This window comes from Oryza sativa, chromosome 3 (genome assembly GCF_034140825.1).
Source record: "Oryza sativa Japonica Group chromosome 3, ASM3414082v1".
Classification (NCBI taxonomy): Eukaryota; Viridiplantae; Streptophyta; class Magnoliopsida; order Poales; family Poaceae; genus Oryza; species Oryza sativa.
This window is the reverse complement of record NC_089037.1, coordinates 31,706,632-31,731,609: the sequence shown is the minus strand read 5'-3', so window position 1 is coordinate 31,731,609 and position 24,978 is coordinate 31,706,632. Positions and strand designations below refer to the sequence as shown.

Sequence of the window (24,978 nt, the reverse complement as noted above, 5' to 3'; positions counted from 1 at the left end):
TTAGGGTTGAACACGGTTATTAAGAAAGTAGGTAGAAGTGAGTGATGGAGGGTTGTAATTGGATGAATAGTGGAGGTAGGTGGAAAAAATAAATGGTGGAGGGTTGTGATTGGTTGGGAAGAGAATGTTGGTGGAGAAATTGTTACTCCCTTCGTTTCAGTTTATAAGATTTTTTAGCATTGTCCACATTCATATTAATGTTAATGAATTTAAACACTATATATATCTAGATTCATTAACATCTATATGAATGTGGGCAATGCTAGAAAATCTTATAATCTAAAACAGAGGAAGTATATTTTAAGACAAATCCTGAGGGCTTAATATTATTATATTTTGGGATGGAGAAACTATGTATTAAGTGTTAAATTCTCTAGAACAACTCGTAAGGGTGACAAATAGTAGTTAATTATTTTCATAGTAGCGCATTACTCCACCATTAGCATTTACTAGAGTGTCACATTACTGTCAGTACATTTGGTAGGTGAATTAAGCGGAGTACTAAAGTGTAACAGCTGCACATGCAGTGAAGGCCCCCGGACAGCTATGGCAGGTGAGGAAAATGCAGGGCGCCACGGAACAGCGCACAGCAAAGGTTGGGCAGTTTTAATGGCCAACCTTTCCTCGCACTTCGCTGTAGCAGCACTAGTACTCCTACGTACTAGACCCGTTATCGCTGGCCCATTGGTGAGTTGCTAAATCACAAGAGAGCCTTTTCCTCCTTTTTTTTTTTCAGTTGGAAAGATCTGCAAAAAACAGGAGGCTCACAGCGAATCCAAATCCAATTCCACGATCACAATTCACAACGTCTCCGTTGCGGCTGCGGCTGCTGCTGCTGTCGTGGATTAATGCCCGTCATTAGGGCGGGGACATGCAGTGCCTTTGCGTGTCGGTGCCATTAGAGCAGGTTTACGAAGGGTTTAAGCTAACCGAACAGCGTGGGTTCTACCAATTGTTTCCACGAATTAGTGCCGTGTTACTACTAACCATCCTTGTGCTTAAACTGCATCTATGCTGCAGCAATATAAAGGGAGACAATGCACGCACGACGCTGCATTATGGGTTAGGACTCAAGTCGGCAGCAGCAGCAGCACTGGTGCACTATACTAGTAGTGCAGGATTGTTAATTAGCTACATGGAATTGACTCGGGTAGATCGGCCGACCAATCACCGGATCCGTGAAAGCCGCGCATTAAGCTTTGTCACGCACTGGAGTGACCATTGCAGCCTTCCCATGCATCTGAATGCTGCCTGAAACTACTACGGTCACTGATGACTGAAAGATTGCAGTCTGTCTTCACTGTGTGCTGCTGCTATACGTAGGAGTAGAGTACACCTTTCCACTTTCCAGCATGAATGGGCATATTGGCATCGTCGATTTGTGCCGCCACAGCTGGGGGGTGTGGGCCACTGGGCCGGGGCGATGGTAGCCGCCGCGGAATGGGATGGTGAGGATGAGAAGGTTCCAGGTTGCAAAGGCCCTAAACTTTAGCGTGCACGCGTTGGTCCATCTCCGGCTGGTGCCACACATGTAAAGGGGACGGGCCAACCAGACGCGTCGCAGCCGAGGGCACCAGCACACGCCCGCGTGCCGCCGAAATCACACGTAATAATGCGGCGACGTGACACCAAAAACGGCCTGGGTCGTGCGCCATTGTTGCGCGTGGGCGTGCGTGCTGCCGCTCACGGCGAGTCCGTGAATCGTTTTTTCACGTGAAACGAGCGAATTCAAGAAGGGCTCGTTCTTTTCACAGGATTTTCAAAACGTAGGAATACTACAGAAATATATGTGCAAACCTATAGATTAAAAAACACATGAATTTTTTCTATGTTGTTGAGCAAGCCAACCAAAAAAATACAAATATTAGGTTGGAGTGAATTATTTTTTCCTATGCTTTTCCTTTAAAAATGGAGGAATGGAAAACTTTCCTATAGTTTTCCTATGGTACATTCCTATGAAACGAATGGTAGTTTAAAACCCATTCCTATTTCTATGCTTTTTCTTTACAATTCCTTTAAAATGAATAAGCCCGAAGTTGTTGTCCCTGAAATAGCTGAAGCCTTGGCGATTAGACGTGCGCTGATCCTGGCACGGGGAGGAGGGATACCAGCAGGTTATCATGGCCTCGGACTGCCTCTCATTCATCCAACGCTTCCAGTCTCCAACGAGATCGTTCTGCTGCTGGTTGCGTGGTGAGCGACATCAAGAAAGTCAAGAGTTCATTCCTTGCATGTTCCTTCATACATGTGAACCGTTTATCCAATGTAGGACACACACTTTGGCTCGTCGTTCTGAGCACTTACTATGTACTTTTTATCATATGTTTGACCGTTCGTCTTATTCAAAAAATTTAAATAATTATTAATTCTTTTCCTATCATTTGATTCATTGGTAAATACATTTTTATGTGGGCATATAATTTTACATATCTCACACAAGTTTTTAATAAGACGAACGGTTAAATATGTGCTAAAAAGTTAACGGTGTCAAACATTTCGAAACGGAGGGAGTAATATCTTTCGCTCTGTGACCCCGGAGTATATCCGGGAGATGCTCTGTCATTATGCAACTTAATGAATAGAGTGTCGCCATTCTCTCTCTCTCTCTAAAAAAAACGAAGGCCAGCGAGTGAGCGAGTTCGGGAGGACCATCTGGGGAATGGAGGAGAAGAGACGGTGATGGCCGTCCCAAAGCAGGTTCTTCCTGCACGAAAGGCCACGTCGTTTTGCTTATTAGGGGAATAAGCCAAACAACAAATTTATAAACCAAAAAAATAATTTATAAATATATTTTTTATATACGTGTTCTTAGTGATATAAAAGCAAATGCTGAAAAACAAACTTCAATGAAAAAAAACCTCAAAATCAACTCTAGATTTAAAGTTAAAAATTTAAATTTTGGTTGATAAGATGAGGCGGAATACTACTACTACACGGCAAAAAACTAAGAAGTAGACGAAGCAAGCCTTCGCGTCGCCCTCTCCCCGGGTGACACGGGTGGTGACTAGGCCGTCGTTGCCCGCCTCTCCCTCCCTCCGCTTCGCTCTCACCACGCAGGGGCAAGGGGGGCGCTGCTCGGCATTTGGGACGGCGCCCAGATTGTTATAAAACCAGCCCCGAAATTGACATCGGTAGCTAAACGCGGAAGAAAACGCTATAGGAGATCTAAAACGATGACGGCACCAAGACACGATATTTGGTAACAGAGTTCAGCCGTAGCCTACATCTTCGGGGCACTGATTACGGGCACTCCTCCCCGATCCAGCATATACAACGTATTAGAGTTACAACGACTCACGGCTGGTCGACGCCGGCAGCCGCTCCCTCTCGCTATGCTAAGTCGCTATGCGGTTACAACAGACATGCCCCTATTTATGAGAGATCCTAGGATAGAGTCCGACTCATACTCTAGTCCTAATACCTATTACAACTCCAAGTCTTAAACTGTAACCGACTATGTACACATATTCGACACAAACTCTAACACAGATCCGTGTCATTTGGCCGGATCTGGTGGGGGAGATGACGGCGGCGGGGTTGTGTGGAGGGGCGGTGGCGTTTGGTGGGGGTGGCGGCGGCGCGTGGAGGTGATGGCAGCGGTGAAGTGACTGCCAGATCCGATCCTGGATCTGGGATCTGGCGGGGAAGTGGCAAGGGACTACTTCTCGCGACGGTCGGCGGCGCCTGGTGCGGCGGCGGGCGAGGTCCGACCCCGCGACGGCCGGACGATGACAGGCAGCGGACGGCGCCGTTACGGATGGACACACCAATCTTAACCGTTGCTGATGGCTCCTCACCTTAACTTGAATGAGCTAGTCGATAAAGTTACTACTACTCGTATACTCTCTCCCTTTGTTCCCCATGTTATAAGTCATTTTGAGTATATTCTGAGTTTTTTTTTCAAATTAACTAAGTTTGTAAAAACTGTAGCGACAATTTTAACACCAAAACAAATATATTCCGTGGTAATTTAAAATTATAGATGTTGCTATTTCTTTCTATAAATTTGATCAAATAAAAAATGATTTAAGACAAACCAAAAACATGTAGTACTAAAACGGAGGGGGGAAGAAGAGAAAAGGACTAGGAAAGACAAGAGTCACTGCGAAGGTGCAACATACAATGCATCGACTCAAGCAAATAGGAGGAAAAGGGAAAATAAAAGCCATATATCACATTTGCTATATCCTTTTATACGAATTGGGAGGTTACTATTAACTTTTTATATCTTTGGTTTGCTGTAATTATTTTGCTTTATGAGCATAGGAATTATCATGCTGATCAGAGCACCTTGCACAAAAGATTGATCGAGCTATGCCGTAACTCAATATTATATCACCACTTCCAATGTTTTCATTTCGTAAAAAAGTGTGAAAGTAGCTACTATATGAGAAAATAAAACTTTATAACAATGTGCTATTATATCGAGCTAGCTAGTTTAATCCCATACAAAGCAATAATCGGAGGCCACCAAAACGTAACTGTTGTATCGCATATTTGTACAATTTATTAATAATTTATAAAGATTTGAGGATTTTCGAACCAGACTATACTATTGGAGGGGCGCAGTGATAATAAAACATAGTAGTACATCTAATACTCTCATAGTGTATAAGCTACAACTTCAATTTTAGGGCTGGACAGAAACATATATTATACATAAAGAAAGAAAGAATTGAGTAGCAAGGTGCGTACCGGCCGGTCTTGGCATATAATAATAAAAAGTAAATCAGCGATAATTGGCGGTGAATCGTCGACGAAACCAAGGAGCTCGCGCCGGACGAAATTCAGCACACGGCGGTGGGCGAACGCCACGCTGTCGTGTAGAGGCGGCGGGCCGTAAATATTTATGCCGTGACCGGATCCACATAGCCACCATGTTGATCTCATTACCAGCCGGTAACGGATCCTTTCTGTTTTTTTTAACTAAGTCATCGGGAGGAGAGTTTTCTCAACTAAATATATTACGTCAAATGATATTACACAGGATATGCTATCTGTAACGGATCCTATCTTTAATTAGTAATCGAATGGAATACTTGCCCAACATGTAAGTTATAAGATATTTTAATAAGATGTATAATAATTATGCATCGTCGGACGCTGATGTCTTCGATGCACTCAGACTCTACGTTCTTTTTTTCTCACTAGCTCGTGAAGGCTCTAAAGAGTCCAATTTAGAATAAATCTAGTAAGAAAAAAAGCTCCCTCCGTTCTTTTTTCTTTAGAATAAATCTATTTTGTTTCTTATCTCTTGCTCCCGATTGTATCAGAACATCCCTTAACCTTAAAACCGGATATAACGTCTCCTCAAACTTTAAAACCGATGTAAACCGAGTTTAAAACGCTCTGCAGACCTCAATCTTCCATCTATTATATCATCTATCTATTATCTTATTAAAGTAATAAAAAAGAAAGCCTCCACGTTTTCTCTCACGGCCTAGAAATTTTCATATTAATCAGAGAAAAAGAAAAGTAGAGTCCATATAGGAATACAATTTAAAAATAGCTGAAATTTGGAATTTAAAATAAGAAATATTGAAAGAGGAGACTAGAGTCCATACAAGTATACAATTTAGAATTAACTGAAATTCGGAATTAAAAAAATAGGAAAACTATAAGTAGAAGTTAGAGTCCATATAAAAATGTAATTTAGAAATAACTAAAATTCAAAATGAAAAAAAAACAAGATTGGGAGAAAAGTTTAGAGTCCATATATAAATATGATTTATAAATAACTAAAAGTAGAGTCCATATAGAAATACAATTTAAAAACAGCTAAATTCAGAATTAAAAATAAGGAATATTGAAAGAGGAGACTAGAGTCCACTCAAGTATACAATTTAGAATTAATTAAAATTCGGAATTAAAAAATAGGAAAACTAAAAGTAGAAGTTAGAGTCCATATAGAAATATAATTTAGAAATAACTAAAATTGAAAATGAAAAAAAACCAAGATTGGGAGAGAAGTCTAGAGTCCATATATAAATACAATTTATCAATAACTAAAATTCGGAATTTAAAATAAGAAATATTAGAAAAAAAAGTCTAGAGTCCATATAGTAATACAATTTATAAATAACTTAAATTCGAAATTAAAAAAAAACAAAATATTGAAAAATGAATTCAGAGTCCATATAGAAATACAATTAGAAATAACAGATTGGGAATTAGAAAAGTAGAAATATTGGGAAAAAAAGTCTACGGTCCAGACAGGAATTTAGAACTAGCTGAATGTCGAATCTAAAAAAAAGAAAACTAAAAGTAGAGTTTAGACTCCATATAGAAGTTGAATTTATAATTACAAAAATTAAAAATTGAAAAAATAAGAAAGATTTGGGAGAAGAGTCTAGCGTCCATATAGTGGAGCCATCGTTTCGCTTATTCGCGGAATAAGCGAAACGACACATTTACAAATGAAAAGTAATTTGTGAATAAAACTTTTATATACCTGTTCTTAGCGATCTAAAAGTAAAGGCTGAAAATAAACTTCAATGAAAAAAACCTCAAAATAGGTTAAAATTCAAATTTTGGCTAATAAGCATAAGCGAAAAGATGAGACCCTAGAAATACAATTTATAAATAACTGAAATTCGAAATTAACAAATAAGGAATATTGGGAAAAAAGAGTCCATATAGGAATACAATTTATAAATTACTGAAATTAAAAAAAAAGAAATATTGGAAAAAATGTCTACAGTCAATATAGGAATACAATTTACCAATAATTGAAATTCAAAATTTTTTTAAAAAAAATATTGAAAGAAGAGTTTAGAGTCCATATATAAATACTATTTATAAATAACTAAAATTCAAAGCTAAGAAAAATGAATATTGGAAGAGTAGTCTAGAATCCATATAGGAATAGAACTTATGAATAAAGGAAATTCGAAATTTAGAAAATAAGGAATATTGAAATATGAGTCTTGAGTCCATATACAAATACAATTTATAAATAATTATCACGTATATACAATACATTAAAAATATCACACGTTTGTTAGTTCAACCAAGAATTTAAAATTATGTTACCATTTTAATATATTTTAATAATAAAATGTGAAAATATTTAAGCTATTATATGAGAAAAAATATAAAGATGCTAGCCGCGCAATCTGCGCGGGCCACCATGCTAGTTATTATTATTAAGACAGCTTTGAAAGGAGTCACCACGTTCGCTGTGGGAGCTAGAAATTCCCACGTTAATCGGAGAAAAAGAAAATAAGAGTCTAACTAGAGATACAATTTAAAAATAACTAAAATTCGGAATTAAAAATAAGCACTATTGAAAGAAGAGTCCATATAAGAACCCAATACGAGATTAATTAATATTTGAAATAAAAAAATAAAATAAAATCTGAAATTAGCAAAAAGGAAAAAAAGAAAATAAGAGTTCGAGTATAAATACAATTTATTTTGCTAGTTTTTGATTGGCCCACTTGGCACCTCATTCTTTAAAGAAAAATCATAAATTTATACTAGAGAAAAAACACCTAACAATCATATGTGAGGAAAAATCTAGAGAAAAATATCACATATAGATTCTAGAGGCTTCCAAAACTATCTTCCCTTTCCAGCCACATGAACTTCTACTCCTTTGCTTTCTATAAATATACCACGCCTACACGACACTACTCCTATAACTCTAAAATATATAGAAACCCAAAATTATTAAGCAAAAAATAAATCTATAACAACAAATTTACATTCATTTCCCTTCTTTAAATATCCTACGCCTACTCGATACTACTCATATAACTATAGAATATATAGTAAACCCAAAATTATTAAGCAAAAATTTGGAATAAATCTTGAGAAAAAAAAGCTTACTCCGTTCTTTTTTTTAGAATAAATCTATTTTGTTTCTTATGTAAGCTCCTGGTTGTATCACAACATCCCTTAACCTTAACCTTAGAACCGATATAAGTCTCCTCAATATTTAAAACCGATGTAAACCGAGTTTAAAAAGCTCTGCAGACCTCAATCTTCTATCTATTATATCAGCTTTGAAAGGAGGTACCACGTTCACTGTAGGAGCTAGAAATTACCACATTAATTGGAGAAAAATAAAATGAGAGTCCAACTAGAGATACAATTTAAAAATAACTGAAATTCGAAATTAAAAATAAGCAATATTGAAAGAAGAGTCCCTATAAGAACCCAATACGAGATTAACTAATAATCAAAATAAAAAATAAAATAAAATCCAAAATTAGAAAATAAAATAAAATAAAAATTCGAGTATAAATACAATTTAGAAAAAGTAGTACTGCTCATGTGCCACGCTACTTTACTAACCGTGAATTTTTCTCAACTTTTATTTTTTCACTGGATGACCATCGAAACTTCTAGTTAACCACGACCCTCTTTTGTCTGAAAAAACAGAAGAAACATATTAGTATCAAGATCTATCCAATAAAGGTCCACGCAAAAAAATAAAAGGAAAGAATGATATGCCAAGTGGGGGTTGTCGCAAATGCTTGACTCTCACTGCCTGAGCACCTTTATAGCCGTCGCCGGCGTCGCTACTCACAGGAGGACTAGTGGGACCGCTGCCAGCGCCTCCTCCCGCCGGACCGCCGTCTCCGCTGCCCGTGCCTCCTCCCGCAATCAGCAGCCACCGCCACCGCTCACATGAGGACAAGTGGGACCGCCGGACCGCTGCCCGTGCCTCCTCTGCTGCCGATGTAACCAGCGTATCCTCCAAAATTCATCCAGGGTAAGGGTCGGCGACAACGAAAGTCTTGTCGGTGGTGTCGTTGACGTGTTCTCCAAAATTCATCCAGCGGGTCAGAATATCTCATAAGTGAGTGATTTTTGCAAGGTGTGGATGACGGGGTGGGGGTTAGCGACGACGGAAGTCTTGTCGGTGGTGTCGTTGACGTGTTTTCCGAAATTCATCCAGTGGGTCAGAATGTCTCATAAGTAAGTGGTTTTTCCAATTACATCTTTGCCCTTTACATTGCGTATCTTTTTCTTTTAGAGCTTGGTTAGTTTTTGAAATGATATGTCAAACAATAGACAAAATCCAAGAAAATATTAGATACTAACTGATTGAAACATAGAATTGAAACAACGTTTGCATCCAGCGGGCCCTTTACATTGTGTATCTTTTGCTTTAAGAGCTCGATTAGTTTTTCAAATGATCTGTCAAAAAATATACAAAATCCAAGAAAATATTAGATGAACTGATTGAAACATAGAACAAAAATGGAATTGAAACAGTGTTTGCATCCAGCGGGTCATAATGTCTCATGTGTTAGTGATTTTTCCAATCATATCTTCGTCTTTTATATTGCGTATCTTTTTTTTTAAGAGCTCGGTTAGTTTTTTAAATGATTTGTCAAACAACTGACAAAATCCAAAAAAATATTAGATGAAACATGATTGGAATTGAAACATATTTTGTAGCAAGCACACAAACACGACGCACACCAACTAAATCGGAACAGCGTCTGCAACGGTTGCAACAAGCACACAAACACTACCCGCACACGCACACCAACTAAATCCAACTAGAGTGAAAAGCGTTTGCAACAAGCACACGAACACGATGCACACCAACTAAATCGGAACAGCGTCTGCAATGGTTGCAACAAGCACACAAACACTTCCCGCACACGCAAGGGAGATGGATTCTAATAGCTCGATTGAACATCCATCCGTTTATTGCATGTCAAGTAGATGGTTACGAAAAATTTTCAAAAAAATTGACAAGATAGATTAATATGTAATATATCACTCCACAAACAAACAAGTTCAAATTCAACTTCTACAAGTTGTAACAAAAATAACAAATTTAATTGTAAAAATACATATAGTAATTTGAGTTTTGTTTGTTATTTTTGTTACAAGTTGTAGAAGTTGAATTTTAACTTCCATGTTTGTGGTTGTAATATATCTATCTTAGTTCATATTTTTTCAATTTTTTTATAACTATTTAGATGACATGCAATAAATGGGTGGACGTCCACTCGAGCAAGAGAAGCGATGAGCAGCAGAACGTTGAGGAGAAACACACGCACACATCATCATGAGACTACGATGAGCAGCACAAACACACGCACCGACGCACGTATGAACGCAAACAACGCACGCACGAACGCACACAACGCGCGAACACAAGCACGCTACGATAAGTTGAGAAGAAACACACGCACGCTACGATAAGGAGAAACACACGCACACATCATCATGAGACTACGATGAGCAACACAAACACACGCACCGACGCACGTATGAACGCAAACAACGCACGCACGAACGCACACAACACGCGCGAACGCAAGCAAGAAGAAGATGAACACAACGCAGATGAATGAACACAATGCAGATGAACAACACAACGCACAAAAAGAACACAACACATATAAACGCACACTAGCAGATGAGTAAGGGAAGCGAGAAGCAGAGCGAGCGCACACGACTTACCCTCTCGATTTTGCGAGAACATTCTCCACAACCGACGCCGTGGCCCGTGCCGACACGACCACTGTGGCCCGCGCCGCCGCCATTGGAGGAGAGGGAAGGAAAGGGAGGGGGGGTTTATAGTTGGAGGAGGAAATATTTAAGATGCGTAGCGAATAATGTAGAAAAAAAATGGTACGAGAATCACTCACCAATAAAATCCTACTAATATTTATTTTTAAAATACCATACCCTCACACTCATTTTACTTTTAACCGAACAATATAATAGTCCATCAGATGCAATGTTTAACCCCTAACTCCGGCTCTGGCTACACATTGAGATAAAATGTTTTGACCTCTAACTTTGGCTATGGCTTGGCTTGGTGGTTAGTCCGAACCCAAATGGGAACAGCGGGTTGTAATGCTTGTCGCCGAAATTCATCGGCAGCTGGTCCACCGATTTGAACCAAGTACGTGGCAGCTTGCCGGTGAAGCCGTGATCCCCGAACAGCACGTCGGCGACGCCGTGGCCCTCCGTGCCGGGGAGCCAGGCGGCGACGAACGCGTCCATGGCGCCGATGTACGGCTCCACCACGAGCGGACGCCCGGAGACGAGCACCACCACGCACTTGACGAGCCCGCACACGTCCTTGATCACCTTCGGCCCCGGCGACGGGATGGTCAGGTTCAGGTTGTCCCCCTCCGTCTCCGCGTACGGCTCCTCCCCCACCACCACCACCGCGTAGTCGTACTCCTTGGCGCTCTCGGCGATCGAGCTCTTGTCCGGGTGCTCCGTGTAGTCGATCACCGTGCTCTCGTCCACCGCCGCCTTGATCGCCTCCAGGATCGTCGTCCCTGCATCACGATTCACATTAGTGGCAAACGCGACGGCGAGTGTCGATCGAGATCGGAATCGTGCTTGATTTACCGGCGGTGACGTTGTTGCCGCCCTGGCCTTGCCAGGACACGGTCCAGCCGCCGCACTGGAAGCCGAGGTTGTGGGCGTGGCTGCCGGCGACGAGGATCTTGTCGGCCTTCTTGGACAGCGGCAGCACGGGCTTCTCCCCGTGCTTGCCGTTCTTGAGCAGGACGAGCGACCTGCGCACGGCCTCGCGCGCGATCTGCCGGTGCTCCTTGTCGCCGAGCTCGCCGGCGAGGCGCGGGTCCGGGAGCGGGTTCTCGAAGAGGCCCATGGCGAACTTGACGCGGAGGATGCGGCTCACGGCGTCGTTGATCCTGTCCAGCTTGATCGACCCGTTCGACACCTGCGTCGTCAGGTCGGCGACGAACTCCGGGTAGTCGTACGGGATCATCACCATGTCAATGCCCGCGTGGATCGTCTCCTGGATCGAGTGGTAGTAGTGCTTGTGCGGCGGCGTCGTGATCCTGTCCACCGCTTGCCAGTCCGTGATCACAAATCCCTGCACATTTTTTAAAAGTTCAGTTGAATTTTGAGGAGAATTTGAGAGGTTTTAGCATTGGTTACCCTGAATTTCAACTTGTTCTTGAGGATGTCGGTGATGAGGAAGCGGTTCTCATGCATCTTGACGCCGTTCCAGCTGGAGTAGGAGATCATGACGGAGGCGACGCCCTTGATGACGGCGTCGTCGTAGGGCGGCATGTGGATGCGCATCAGGTCGTGGAAGCTGAGCACCGTGTTGTTCTCGTTGATGCCGTCCCGCGTCCCGCCGTCGCCGACGAAGTGCTTGGCGCAGCCGGCCACGTTCATCCCCCCCGCCACGAACGGCGTCCCCTTGGGGTACCTCGCCGGCGCGTCGCCCTGCAGCCCGGGCACCATTGCCGACGTCATCAGCTGCACCAGCTTCGTGTCCTCGCTGTAGCTCTCGTAGCACCGTCCCCATCTCGGGTCGCGGCAAACCTGCACACACACATGCGATCGATCGGTCGAACACCTTGAACATTACGTAAATTTTCACTGGCAACGATGTGTTCGTCCGGTTTGGGCGGCTTACGGCGACGCATGGGGCGAAGGTGTAGGGGATGCCGGTGGCGCGGGCCTCGTGGGCGGTGGACTGGCCGATCCGCTTGACGAGCTTGGGGTCGCGGGTGGCGCCGAGGCCGACGTTGTGGGGGAAGATGGTGGCGTTGTGGACGTTGTTGTGGCCGTGCACGGCGTCGATGCCGTAGATGATCGGGATGCCGAGGCGCGTCTTGAGCGCCGCCTTCTGCATCTTGGCCACCATCTGCTGCCACTCCTTCGCCGTCGCCTTCTCCGACGGCACGCTCCCGCCGCCGCTCAGCACGCTCCCTTGCAAACACAAAACAAAACACAATGTCAGTGTACAACGATCGAACGCGCGCGACGGCGGCGGCGGCCGGCGGCGAGAGGGGCTTACCGACGAAGTACTTCTCGATAACGGCGGAGGTCGCGTTGGCGCGCTCGATCTGCGACATCTGGCCGATCTTCTCCGCGAGCGTCATCCGGCTGAGGAGGTCGTCGACGCGCTCGCCGATCGGCTTCTTTGGGTCCTTGTACTTCACGTACTCCTCCCCCGCCGTCGCCGCCGCCACCGCCGACAGGAGAACGGCGGCGACGAGGAGACACACCGGCGCCGCCGGCGAACGCCACATCGTCGTCGGTGCAGCACGCATTGCCAAGAAACGCAACGTACGTGTTGATAAGCAAGGAGGGAGGTGATGCTAATTACTTTTTCACCGTGAGTTCGAAGTAAATTTATAGCGCATTGCAGGGGCGGATAAATCTCGCATTCCTTGGGGTTAGGCTGTTATTACGGTTGCATCTACGGTTTGTTAGGGTGGTTAGATCGATCTTATCTCTGTTCGATCGTCGTTGGCGTAAGAGGGAGATAAATTAAACCCGCACGCCCGCGGTGATTTTTTCTGTTTTTGAGTTTGACCGTGGACGTCAGGAACGCGATCGAACGGCTGGTGATTGTTCGGTGGGTGAATGAACGGCTGTTGATTGAGAAATCAGGGCGACGTGTAATGTGATCCACTGAACTGCTTGCCATCCTAAGAAAGAACCGGATCGGAACGCATTAACTCTTTGTAATGTTACTTCATATGTTTATCATTATTACATCTCTCAAAAATCACCCTTTTTCTTTTCTCTAATACTATACCGGAACGCTTTATCTATAATGATGTGTTTGAATAATGGATTAGGAGAGCTGGGATTGAGAAATAGAAATGAGTGGAGGAATATGATGAAATGAGTGAGTAGAATAAATGGCTAGCTTATTCGTTTTAGAGGATTTGTAAAGGGAAATTACAGGAATATTCAATCCTTTGGAATGAGCACTATACTATCATTCGTTTTAAAGGAATGCATGAAAGGAAAAATTCCTATCCCTCCACTTTTAGGGGGAAAACAAAGGAAAAAAATAATCCACTCTAACCCAATGTTTTTAATCCTTTTGGACTGTTTGCAACCCAACCATATAAAAATTTCCTATGTTTTCTAATCCATAGGTTTGCACATGCATTCCTATATTACACGTTTTCTGTATTCCTACGGTTTGAAAATCCTACAAACCGAATAAGCCCAAGATTGAAACTTACCTTTTGAGGGGTTGAAAATCATATCCCAAACCCATTATCCAAATATGGCCTAAGTGTTTTTTTAACTCTTTGAAATGTTATCCCAAAAAACTTTTAAATGATGTTATACTGGCTGTTTATCATTATATCTCAAAACTCATATCATTTTTCTTTTCAAATGTACGCAGCATGTAAGCGCGCACGCTAAAAATGCACGCATGCACCTGCTTTTATCCCATCTAAAAAAGACGTGATACTTTCGTTAATTCCTAAGAGGAAGGATTTAAAGGAGACTGAGGAAAAATAATTTTACACCATAAATATGGGGGAAATAATTCCACAACAGCCCTTCAAATCCTCCTTATTTCTCTTGCGGGTGGGATTAATCGAACAAGTTTTAGTATGTTACCAATCCACTATTAGAGATTTTTTTAAACGTATGTAGTTGATAAAACATATAATTGCAATATATATATATATATATATATATATATATATATATATATATATATATATATATATATATATATATATATATATATATATATATATATATATATATAGTATGATTGTTTGGGTAGACCGCTGGAAAAACATAAAATTTTAAGAAGAGAAAGACCAAGGAAACTTTTCATTAGGTTTAATCCATGTTAAATTTGCTCTAACCTGTATGGATTAAGATATTCCAAGAAAAAAAATTTCTCTTTTGGAACAAATGATATTTTGAGGAATTTTGAAGGATTGTGATCATAGGGATTGAGCCACCAAAAATCCTTTGAAACTCCTTTTGGGTTATCTCATTTCATTGTAATTTCGAGGATTTTTAACATGAAGTCTAATCTCATGGAGATCACACTTGTGTGTTAGCTCTCTCCAAATTCCTTTGATATTTCCCTTTGAAGCAACCAGACAACATGTTCTCGAGGATTCATTGGACCATGACATTCCAATCGCTCGTTTTTCATATTTTCGTGTTCTAGAATTCTGCGATCCAAAGAGCCTTTATAGGATTCAATAATGTCAAATCCTTTGTTCCAAACGGCATTTAGGAGAAAAAAAACTATAGCATTGAAATCCTAGTAAATATTCATATGATTTTCCATCAAATCAAAGGAGGCCATATGGGTCAAATCTACGGAACTTTATGAAAATTTCCAGGTTCATTCTTATGAAACTCATGTTGTAAACCTATTGTGTAGTACAGTAGTATGTGCCAAATCTGTGGAGTTTTATGAAAAAAAAATGGGCTCCTCTGGAACACAAAAAATTTATAAAATGGTCATAGAATTTAGGATGTATTCCTATTTCAAACTAAAATATTTTGAAGGCATGTATTCCTAGCTTTAGAAATCCATATATACGGATTATTCATATTGTTCTTATTTAGAAAAATAATATATATAATAATATTTTAAACCAATGCTATGCAACTTGCAAATTCTAGATTAGCATGATATAAGATGTGGAGTTATGCCAAATTCTACATAAATCCTTCAAATTCTTTCATTCCAAAGAGGCTTAGCACGTTGTTTTCCTACATATTATAAATTATTGTGGGCACGCTTTCCAAGCTCCGTAACTTTTTGGAAAGAAAATTCTATTCATAAGTTGCGTAGGATATTTGTTTATACCCTTAAATATTGTCATAAAATAAATAATATATCCACCATTTATCCATTCAGCCCGTTTAATTACTTGAGCAGTCGAAAACTTTCTCCAGCTAATCGGAGCACTAACTAATCAATCTCCAGCAATTAATCTTGCACAAGTCCAAGCAAAGCTAGTACAAAATTAAAGAACATGTTAAGCGTGCTTATCTTAGTTCATAGGAGTAATTAGGAGTACTGCACTCCCACACGATGATCCATGTTTACTTGCGCGCATTATAATTCATTGGCAGTTAGCAAATAGGGAATTCTACGTAACTGTAGAATTAAATTTGAAAATATACCTTTTTTTCACTATTTTATGTTTATATACATGCATGAAAAATATTTTCACAAATATACCTTCTCCGCATATTAGGAATGCGGGACTGAGACGGTGCCGCTCTGTGCCGCTCTTCCATTCTACGGGACCGGCGGTCCCTCGCTAGAGGGCGGTCCCGCATCACGGCGCTGCGTGACCGGCACGGTCCAGCGTGACCGGCTCGGTCCCGCGCATCAGTGCCGCGCAACCGCCCTGCCTCCGCGCATCGGCGCCGCGCAACCGCCCTCGACACGCTAGACAGTGCAGCTAGGTTGTGTCTTGATTAATTCTAGACATAATTGAGACCAAAATTAACAATATGACTAACCAGCTAGCTTGTACTTTCTCTTAGAGGAATTAGGTTGGAAATGATCGATGGATGGAGCTGAGGAGATCAGGATGGAATAATTAGTAAGCTAAGCTAGTGCCTGGAGTATGTATTGTGGGGTTTGACTGGATCAACTGCGTGTGTGCGTGCTTGACAGGTGATGCTTGCATGGAGCGCATGCACGGGACGGTTCGGGAAGCACGGTCCCGCGCCATGGCGCCGCGCGACCGGCTCGGTCCTGCGCATCAGAGCCCCGCATGCGCCCGCCCTCCACCACACTGCCGCTCTCCTGTGTTGCGGGAGCGAGCGGTGCCGCACAGCCATCCTGCGTGACCGTCGGTCCCGCGGAATGGAAGCGCGGCACCGTTTTGGTGCCGCGTCCAGTCGTGCGGAGAGATATATTTGTGCAAATATTTTCTATGCAGATATATAAACGCAAAATATTGAAAAAATATATGTTTTCAAATTTAATTCCCGTAACTGTATGCCCTTACTATAGCATTTCCCTTAGCAAATACTCCCTCCGTTTTAGGTTATAGCACGTTTTGACTTTAGACAAAATTAAACTACTTTAAATTTAACTAAGTTTAATATATTATCTAAACATGACCAAAGTCAAAACACCTTATATCCATATCATCTCGTCGGCTTTGGACGCCACGGGATTGGCCGTCATGGGGAAGCCGCCGTGGTTGCTGCCGCCGCCGTGCACGGAGTACTGCTCGTACGTCTCGCCGTCGCCCCACACCGCGTACGCGTCCTCGCCGTGTATGGCGTCGCCGCCGCCGGCGAGCTGCGGCACGGCCACCCTGACGGCCAGGCACACGGCGCTCGTCACGGCGACGTTGAGCGCCACCACGAACGCGATCCCGGCCAGCTGCACGCCGACCTGCCGGAGCCCCGAGCCGGCGCGGCCGTCCCTGACAGCGTACGCGAGGCCGACGTAGCGCGGGTCGTCGCCGAAGAAGAGCCTGGCGAAGCGCGGCTCGGCGAGGAGCAGGAGCCCCGTCAGGACGCCGCTGAGGCTGCCGGCGACGCCGTGGGTGTGGAGCACGGCGAGCGTGTCGTCGACGCGCGCCAGGAGGCGGCTCCGCTTGTGCAGCACCTTCATGGTGAACCACGGCCGGAGAGCCGCCCATCACCATCGCCCGGCACCAGCCTGGCCGCCGGGGTGACGCAGACGAGGCCGGTGATCATGCCCTGCACGGCGCTGATGACGGAGAGGCGGCCGAAGACGAAGCTGTCGAGGAGGAGCCACACCAGGAGGCTCGTCGCCGTGCAGAGGTGCGTGTTCACGACGGTGACCGACGCGTCGACGTTGGCGGCGTACGGCGCGCCGCCGTTGAACCCCGTCCACCCCATCCACAGCAGCAGCCCCGCTCCGGCGAGCGTGAGCAGGACGTTGTTCGGCGGGAACGCCTCCCTGTCCTTCTCCGTCCTCGGACCGACCTGTCCATGATGCATGGCTCCATCACCATCACACTCAAGCCAAGCATGGCGGCGATCGAACAGTTAGTCGTGGTACGCGCCGGCGAAGCCCCGGCGAGAGAGGAAGCCCGCCTGGTCGAGGCCGGAGAGGTCAGGGCGGCCGACGAACGGGTGCGAGCTCGTCGCCGAACGACATGCGGAAGGCCCAGGCGCACCAGCAGACGATCGAGCACCGCGGCGAAGGCGTACGAGGCTGTTTGGTTTGTTCACAAAGTTTGCCAAAGGTTGCCACCTCTCATGTTAGACAAGTTTAACCAAATTAGTCTATTGTTTGGTTCATAGCCACACTTGTGGCAAGATTCCTTCTTATCTATTAGGTCTCACATGTCATCAACTCAATAAAGTGTGGTACAATCCAATTTTGCTAGCTAAGGTGTGGCTCATTTTTTTAAGCCACAACTTAAGACAAGTGTGGCACAAAAATATGGTGAATGGTGGCAAACTTAGTATAGCATCTAAACAGCCTAGAGCGCCATGAACGCCGAGTTGACGGCCCACTTCTTCACCGCGCCGCAGTCGCCGTACAGGATCACCAGCCTCGGCACGCTCTGCAGCCCCACCAGCGTCGCCGCCGCTAGCGGCCACGCGTTGTCCCCCTTCTCCACCCACTCCGGCGCCGCCTCCGCCGCCATTCGCGGCCACGACCGAGGTGAGGCGAGGGAAATGGATTTGGAAATGGCGCGAAGTAGAGGCGGAGAGCGAGTTATATATATATATATATATATATATATATATATATATATATATATATATATATATATATATATATATATATATAGAGAGAGAGAGAGAGAGAGAGAGAGAGAGAGAGAGAGAGAGAGAGAGAGAGAGAGAGAGAGAAGGTCTGAGGTGGGGGAATCCCGGAAGCCGGGCAGATTCCTGAGAGGCTGAGAATAGATGCTTTGGACCACCTCCAGTCCAGATTCTGTTCTACGGATTGCGAAATTGCGGCAGGATATACGCATATGCGTCATGTTTGATTTCTGAATCGAAGTAAATTTACATAATTTTTGCAGGATTTAGTTCAGTTCCTAAAAGAATCATATGAATTTCCTCCTTTCTTTTCTTTTTGCATTGATAGATCGGATGCCCAAATAAGTCAAAGAAAAAACTAAAATTTAATTTTTCAAACTTAATATTGAGATTAATTTTAAGATATTACAATGTAGTTCCTTTTTCAGCATTGATTTTGTAAGTGACAAGAACACGTAAAAAAATTCCCTAATAAGACGGGAATAGGAGCATACGATGGGACTTTCAAACAGGCAAAGTGGCAAACGGCTCATTTTTCAAGTCCCAGTGCAAGATTTAAGTAAGCAACATTTAGATGCGTGCCAAATGTAGTCATAAATATTTAAGGGCCCCTGAAATGAAAAAACATAGGATTTTTGATAGGAATGTAAGTTAGGAATGTAAGTGTAAAACAGAGGAATTACCGTTTGATTGGAAATTGGACCGTAGGATTTTGATAGGAATGTAAGTGTAAAACAGAGGATTGCAAAACACAGGAAAAACAAAGGAATGACCGTTTGATTGGACCGCAGACAAAACACAGGAATTAGAGGAGAGATAAAGACTCAAAGGAAAGTTTCTACCTCATGTTAGAATTCCTCCAAAATTTGCATGGCATTAGGCATTCCATAGGAATTTTATAGGATTCCATAAAATTCATTCCTTTAATTTAAAGGGCTATATAGAAAAAATTCCTATAGAAATAAAATCCTCTAAAATTCCTATGAATTTCCTTTAAATCAAGGGGCGCCTAAGTATCCACTACAGAAGTAACCAGTCGCTGTTGTGAGTAAAGAATTCAAGCAATGCCAACACATACCAACGAACAACACTCACTACCAATGGATGAGCATTCCAATTACCGACAGTTAAATTGCTAAGAACAAACATGGCACAAGCATAGACATTCAATAACCAATAATCCATACCGAGTCAACAACATATGGCCCAGAATATCACTATCACCTATAATCAATTTAACATCGACACTACAAAGAAAAGAATGGCGACTCTAAAGTTCCAAAAACATGAGATCCTCTATGTACCAAATCTGACATGGCTCACTGGAAAAACCTCCCCGAAGAAAAAATGGGAACAGTGAAATACACAGTTACAAGCCACACTGTCGATACACTCTGAGTGAAGGTGATTGCACGATGCTTTATGATCGACTTTTCTCCCAGGAAGAAGAGCTTCCAAAACCAGGACCACAGCAGCTCAAGCAACAACAGCAGGACCCTGTTGCAGCATAATGGAGAAATAATGGAATTTTAAGTATGAGAACTCAGAAGCAAAGTACACACACATAACATTGTAGCCCAGCAAGCTACATAAATAGCCCTTCCAATTTGAATTACTATTTCCTCTGGTGAGAAAAGGCTATGCATATCAATTGGCTTGGAGCGAACTTTGCAAGAAGCTATTTTGTTCCTGGTGGGATTATGTGCCTTTGTTCTGCCTTCAGCGATGCTACTTAGGTTTGGCCAAAAAGTTAACAAAATCATCACCTAGCAGCACACTATATGTCAACAGTAAGTTCTTAGTTAAGATTCCATGCTAACAGTCAACCTGTTCCAGCATTACCCACCCTTGTTTGCCCCTATTTATTCTTCTTTGTTCTCTCCTTCTCTGGGTTGAGATATTATAACAGATGATTCTTCTATTAAGATCGTGAACTTGTGATACATATCAAGTCTGAGTAAAATATATCCAGGAAAATATGATGTTAAGTTAATCGTTCAGGATAATATAATAACACAGCCCCTAACAGAAAGAAATGGTGTCATGTGAGAGTTTATTAATGTGATTGTGTAGATGCAAAGAGATCCTTTGCACACACTGAAGCAGCACGGTAACAGTCAAACCTAAATTATCAGGCATGCCTGATGCCTATAAATGACAATGCAACCGAAGGTCTGTTTCATGGTAATTTATTAATTTTGACTAAATGAAAGAGGAAAATGGAACTGTAGCTCGAGAGTTGCTAAAAGTATTTATCAGCTGTAGCCTACATAGAGAGTCTTGATTCATTTACTCAGTAGCAACCGATAGTTAAGTTTATTATTGACTTACTTTCGCTGTTAGATTGGACACAGCTATTTGGAACTTCTCTCTTGTTCTTGAGCCAGCAACATGACCAGCCTTAGCAACCTTGCTGAAGGCACCATTTAGCCAGCTTGTTCCAGCAGACACATACCTACAAGTAGGGGAAGATGGAAAAAAATCAGTAAAGTGTTTGGAGATTCATGTATATAAAAGATCTTATATATTCCTCCTAAAAGAATTTAGGCATTATAAAGGTAATAGATTTCATCAAAATTAAAAGCTACTCAACCATTACAAAAAAAAAATGTTCATTGGTTATTGGTACAACGTCAAACAAATTTGTTGGCTGAACATAAGCAAAAGCATGGATAAGAAGAGACCTGTTGGTTTTCACAGCAGAGCCAGTGTCATTTAGCTTGCGCTCTGCAGCCAGCAAAGCAGCCATTGTTTTGTCAGAAACATGTAGCCTTTGGTCTACAGATTTCACTTTCTCATTTACAACTGTTATCCCGCTGTTTATCTTCTCTGAAATTCCAACACGCTTATCAAAGGAATTGATCTTGGCCGATGCATTTGCCCTCAATTGATGTTTCTCATCGAATGCTTTAGCTTTGTTCACAGCATCTTGTCGCATTGCTGAACCCCTTGCAATCACAGTTGTCATGACATCATGAGCCTTGCTGACATAAACACGGCCAGTAGTGGGGCTGGCATTGGCCTATGTGGTACAATGAGATACTTTTGATCAGCACCGATCATAATACACTAAATAAATGTATAAGAAAATAAGCGTAGGTTCCCAATTGTCATGCCAGGGGAAGATGTCACACATGCTGTTGCACTTGATTGATTCATCCCTACCACCCACCTACTACAAGTTATGGGATGCTCCTTTCGTTAAACTTTATCAGTGCGCACTTCCCCTGGTTCATGGGAACTTCATAGTATGCTACAGGTCTATACCGGGGAAAATAAAATAGAGTACACTGGAAATGAAGGACACCTCGGTAGGTTGGTCCAAATCTGCATTAGGAGCCGTACTTGTCACCTCACCGACCACCTCACTGACCACAAGTTGCTGCATGATTTTCAAAACAGATGTCTCTATGAAAAAGACGAATCAAAGGATTTAGTACTGACATTTGGGTAACATAAATTAGTTGGATGGTGCACCTGGTCAGTAACAGGGATGTAGATGTAGTCTTCAGCAGGGGTTATGTTGACAACCCGATCCACAATTGTTGCTCCCTGAAAAAGGGAACTTAGAAGATAATAAGCCATAATCCATACTGAAAGGGGAAGCTTATCAAACATCTATTTCTTTTCAGTGCTGCAAGACCTAGGTAGCGTAATGAGATTTAAACTGAATATACCCTAATTAGAAGATTCACTGGATTGTTATCTGTGCACTGTGTTTCATTATGACAATCTCAGTTGAAATTGATGCACATTTATCAGATTTGCACACATGCTGCACATAAAGAAATATAACTGGGAGCAGATTTCTTAAATGGCAAAACAGAATAACAAAGTCAAATGATCACAGTAGTAACACCATATAATATGCTGCTCACTTCCATGCCAATCAAAGCAGGCATTAATATAAATCTATTTTGTTTTTGTTTATTATAGTCCATGGTCAATGGCTTCTAAGATTTTACCGACAACGGAAGAAAGCACCGCCTTTCAATCATTTGCTTGCCAGTGCATGAAACCATAAAGCACACGGTTATGTGTAATCATAGGAAGAATATAAAGCATTCAAGATTCAATGTTTTTTTGCATCAAAAATGCCTTCGATTCACATAATGATCCTCACTTACTTTTAGGTCATCCATCTAATATGAAAGAGCTCCACAAGGAACACAACTGAATATTTAGTACATAAACATTTATGTGCTCTCTAATATGTACATGCATGCCAACAAGTTCTATAGGAAGTGTGACATATTATAATAACGACAAAATACCGTTTATATAATACATATTTTCCTTTTTATCGCTACACGCTACAATATTGATAGCAACCGACACAAAATTTGGCTTCTTCAGCGCCTAAACAAGCCATAATAGGCTTGTAGCTACACATACCAACTACACTATTCACAATGGCAGTATGCTAAAATACTAAATCATTCATTAGGCACACCAATTGTGTAACCACCACAACCAATAGCGAAAAGTCCCATCCACAAACATAGCCAATCAATGCACAGAGCCATACCGACAGCAGCAGCGCGATCTCTAGGGCCTTGGGATCCTTGAACGTGACGTAGGCCGTCCTCCCCGTCGCCACCCCATCGCTGCAAGCCCAAAATCACAATGCGGATTTCAGAGAACACGAAAAAGAAATATACCACTTCTGATTGCTAAAGCAATGCAGAGGCGCAACCATTAGCAATCCGAACAAAGAAATCGAAGGGCAAAGCGGCGCCTCACCATCTGATGTCGACGTGCTCGATTTCGCCGGAGAAGGAGAAGAACTCCCGCACCTCCCGCTCCCCTGCCAGATCTGAGATGTTCCGCACCCGCACCGTCCTCACCGCCCTCCTCTCGCCCTGCAAGCAGCGAACCCCCTCACACGATCACTCCTCTTCCTACCGCCGCCGCCGCCGCCGCGGCGCAAGAAAAGAAAAAACCAAGAACCGCTCACCTCCATGGTTGCTGATGGCGCGACACCGACCGCGAAGAGCAGACGAGCCAAGAATCCCGGCGCGAGCAGCAGAAGCAGGGTGGGGGGGAAGGCTTGGTGAGTGGCTGCGCTGGCGATCCGGGTAGGGTTTGGTGCTCGAGAGGCGATCCGCGTTGGCTGGTTGGGTTGGTTGGTTGGCTGGCCGCCGCGGCTGCGAAAAACTTTTCTACGTTTTCTTTTTCTTTCTCGAGCTGTTCGCTTCGCTGATCGCCGAGAAAGTTATTTACGCGACACGAACCAAACTCCACCTCGGAGGCCGTAATACCCGTTCTGCCCACGGCCATATCACCCACATGGATGGTACGAGGGGTAAAATAGTATTTTCGCAGGGTCGGGGTGTTACTTGTGAGACATGCTGGCTGCTGAGTTTGCTTCGCGGCGGCGCCATCTCTCCTGACCTGTAAACAAGACCAGTCTTGCTTACTAGTATAATTAAATTAATTAATATTTTTTCGGGTGATTACTGTATTAAGTGACCTAATAATGACACGGCAGCGGCTGGGCCCACACTCCAGTCACCGTCAGTGTGGGGTAGTGAGTGGTATAAAACCGGTGTTTAATTTTGGCGCGGGGCCGTGGGGTTAATCTAATCTGATGGGCGAGGTGGGCCCCCCAGGGCGATGTGATATGGTCTCGTGCAAATGGAACGGTCGTTGGTTGGGCCCACGGCCAGCTCGGTCGGGGGTCAAGTGGCACATCCGTCGCCGTCTGCTTCCCACCACGGAATGATGACAAGAGCTCTGTATTCTTTGCATGTGAGAGCAAGTTTAATAGTTTAGCCAACTATTAACTCCAATTCATCTATAGCCAATTTAATAGCTCATTCATACAATAGTTATATACTACATTTTTAATATCTGGTTCCACCTATTATACATACACTGCGTCTTGAAGTCCATGCTACAGCTGGCTACAAATCTGTAGCCCGCTGCCCTTCTCTCTCCTCATTTATCTGCTTAAAATATATTTGCAGTTAGCTTATAGCATGCTATTGTACCTGCTCTGACGTGAGCCATCTTGCCATCTCTCTCGCTGGCGAGCAGGCCCTACTAAAATTCATATTTTCTCCGTCTCAGCCAGCATACTGCGACATGTTTCCTTCGCTCTAAAATAAATTAACCTTTAATATCCTATATGAGTTTGGTTTTCTAGACAGGGAGTATGATAATATTTAATCATCTTAGAACAGTAAATCTAAACCTAACCTATTAAGTTGTAGTATTTTAAGACGAAGTTTTCTCCTTGAATTTCTTTGAAAAAAATATATTCCTCCTCGAATTATGGTTTGTGGATATTCTTCAGTCTTCACAGGAAAACGCGTGGCTAATTACGTGTTGAAAGATAATTCATGAAATTTTATCCCGAAAACGGGTGCTCTCCATTTGCTTATAGATCCTTGTCAACTAAAAATAAGTAAGGTCGTGTTCTGCCTATTCCTGTGTAAAACGGCGAATTCATTCTTGTGAAATTTCTTTGAACGTCTGATGAAATTGTTTATTACGATAAGTGTGTCA

The 24,978-nt window shown here is 42.9% G+C and overlaps 3 protein-coding genes across 3 annotated transcripts; all 3 read right to left on the bottom strand.

Moving 5' to 3' along the window:
- Nucleotides 1–10,615: 10,615 nt before the first annotated feature.
- On the bottom strand, nucleotides 10,616–13,128 carry LOC4334113 (uncharacterized). Its single transcript, XM_015774468.3, has 5 exons — nucleotides 12,767–13,128; nucleotides 12,383–12,678; nucleotides 11,896–12,288; nucleotides 11,338–11,830; nucleotides 10,616–11,264 (listed from the first exon to the last, which is right to left on the bottom strand). Exons 1-5 carry the CDS (start codon nucleotides 13,020–13,022, stop codon nucleotides 10,768–10,770), a joined length of 1,935 nt encoding a protein of 644 aa, XP_015629954.1. The 5' UTR covers nucleotides 13,023–13,128; the 3' UTR covers nucleotides 10,616–10,767.
- Nucleotides 13,129–16,676: 3,548 nt separating this feature from the next.
- LOC107276876 (putative ammonium transporter 4 member 1) lies at nucleotides 16,677–18,347 on the bottom strand. Its single transcript, XM_026024398.2, is given in 3 exon segments — nucleotides 16,677–17,371; nucleotides 17,374–17,676; nucleotides 18,222–18,347. Coding segments are annotated over 3 exon segments (948 nt in total). The 3' UTR covers nucleotides 16,677–16,852.
- A 1,269-nt stretch (nucleotides 18,348–19,616) lies between these two features.
- LOC4334112 (binding partner of ACD11 1) lies at nucleotides 19,617–23,661 on the bottom strand. The gene is made up of 8 exons (XM_015772510.3): nucleotides 23,426–23,661; nucleotides 23,212–23,330; nucleotides 22,997–23,075; nucleotides 21,946–22,020; nucleotides 21,776–21,850; nucleotides 21,153–21,490; nucleotides 20,800–20,923; nucleotides 19,617–19,965 (listed from the first exon to the last, which is right to left on the bottom strand). The coding sequence occupies exons 1-8, from the start codon at nucleotides 23,429–23,431 to the stop codon at nucleotides 19,945–19,947; spliced, it is 837 nt and encodes a 278-aa protein (XP_015627996.1). The 5' UTR covers nucleotides 23,432–23,661; the 3' UTR covers nucleotides 19,617–19,944.
- Between the last annotated feature and the right edge of the window lie 1,317 nt (nucleotides 23,662–24,978).

Bases quoted from the DNA above. Each gene is read 5' to 3' on its own strand.
- LOC4334112 (XM_015772510.3), bottom strand. The intron at 22,021-22,996 runs GTATGGCTCTGT...TCCCTTTTTCAG, and splicing joins AGATCGCGCTGCTGCTGTCG to GGAGCAACAATTGTGGATCG. The intron at 21,851-21,945 runs GTGCACCATCCA...AAAATCATGCAG, and splicing joins ACATCCCTGTTACTGACCAG to CAACTTGTGGTCAGTGAGGT.
- LOC4334113 (XM_015774468.3), bottom strand. From the start codon at position 13,022: ATGCGTGCTGCACCGACGACGATGTGGCGTTCGCCGGCGGCGCCGGTG. The intron at 12,289-12,382 runs GTAAGCCGCCCA...GTGTGTGTGCAG, and splicing joins CCTTCGCCCCATGCGTCGCC to GTTTGCCGCGACCCGAGATG. The intron at 11,831-11,895 runs GTAACCAATGCT...AAAAATGTGCAG, and splicing joins AGAACAAGTTGAAATTCAGG to GGATTTGTGATCACGGACTG.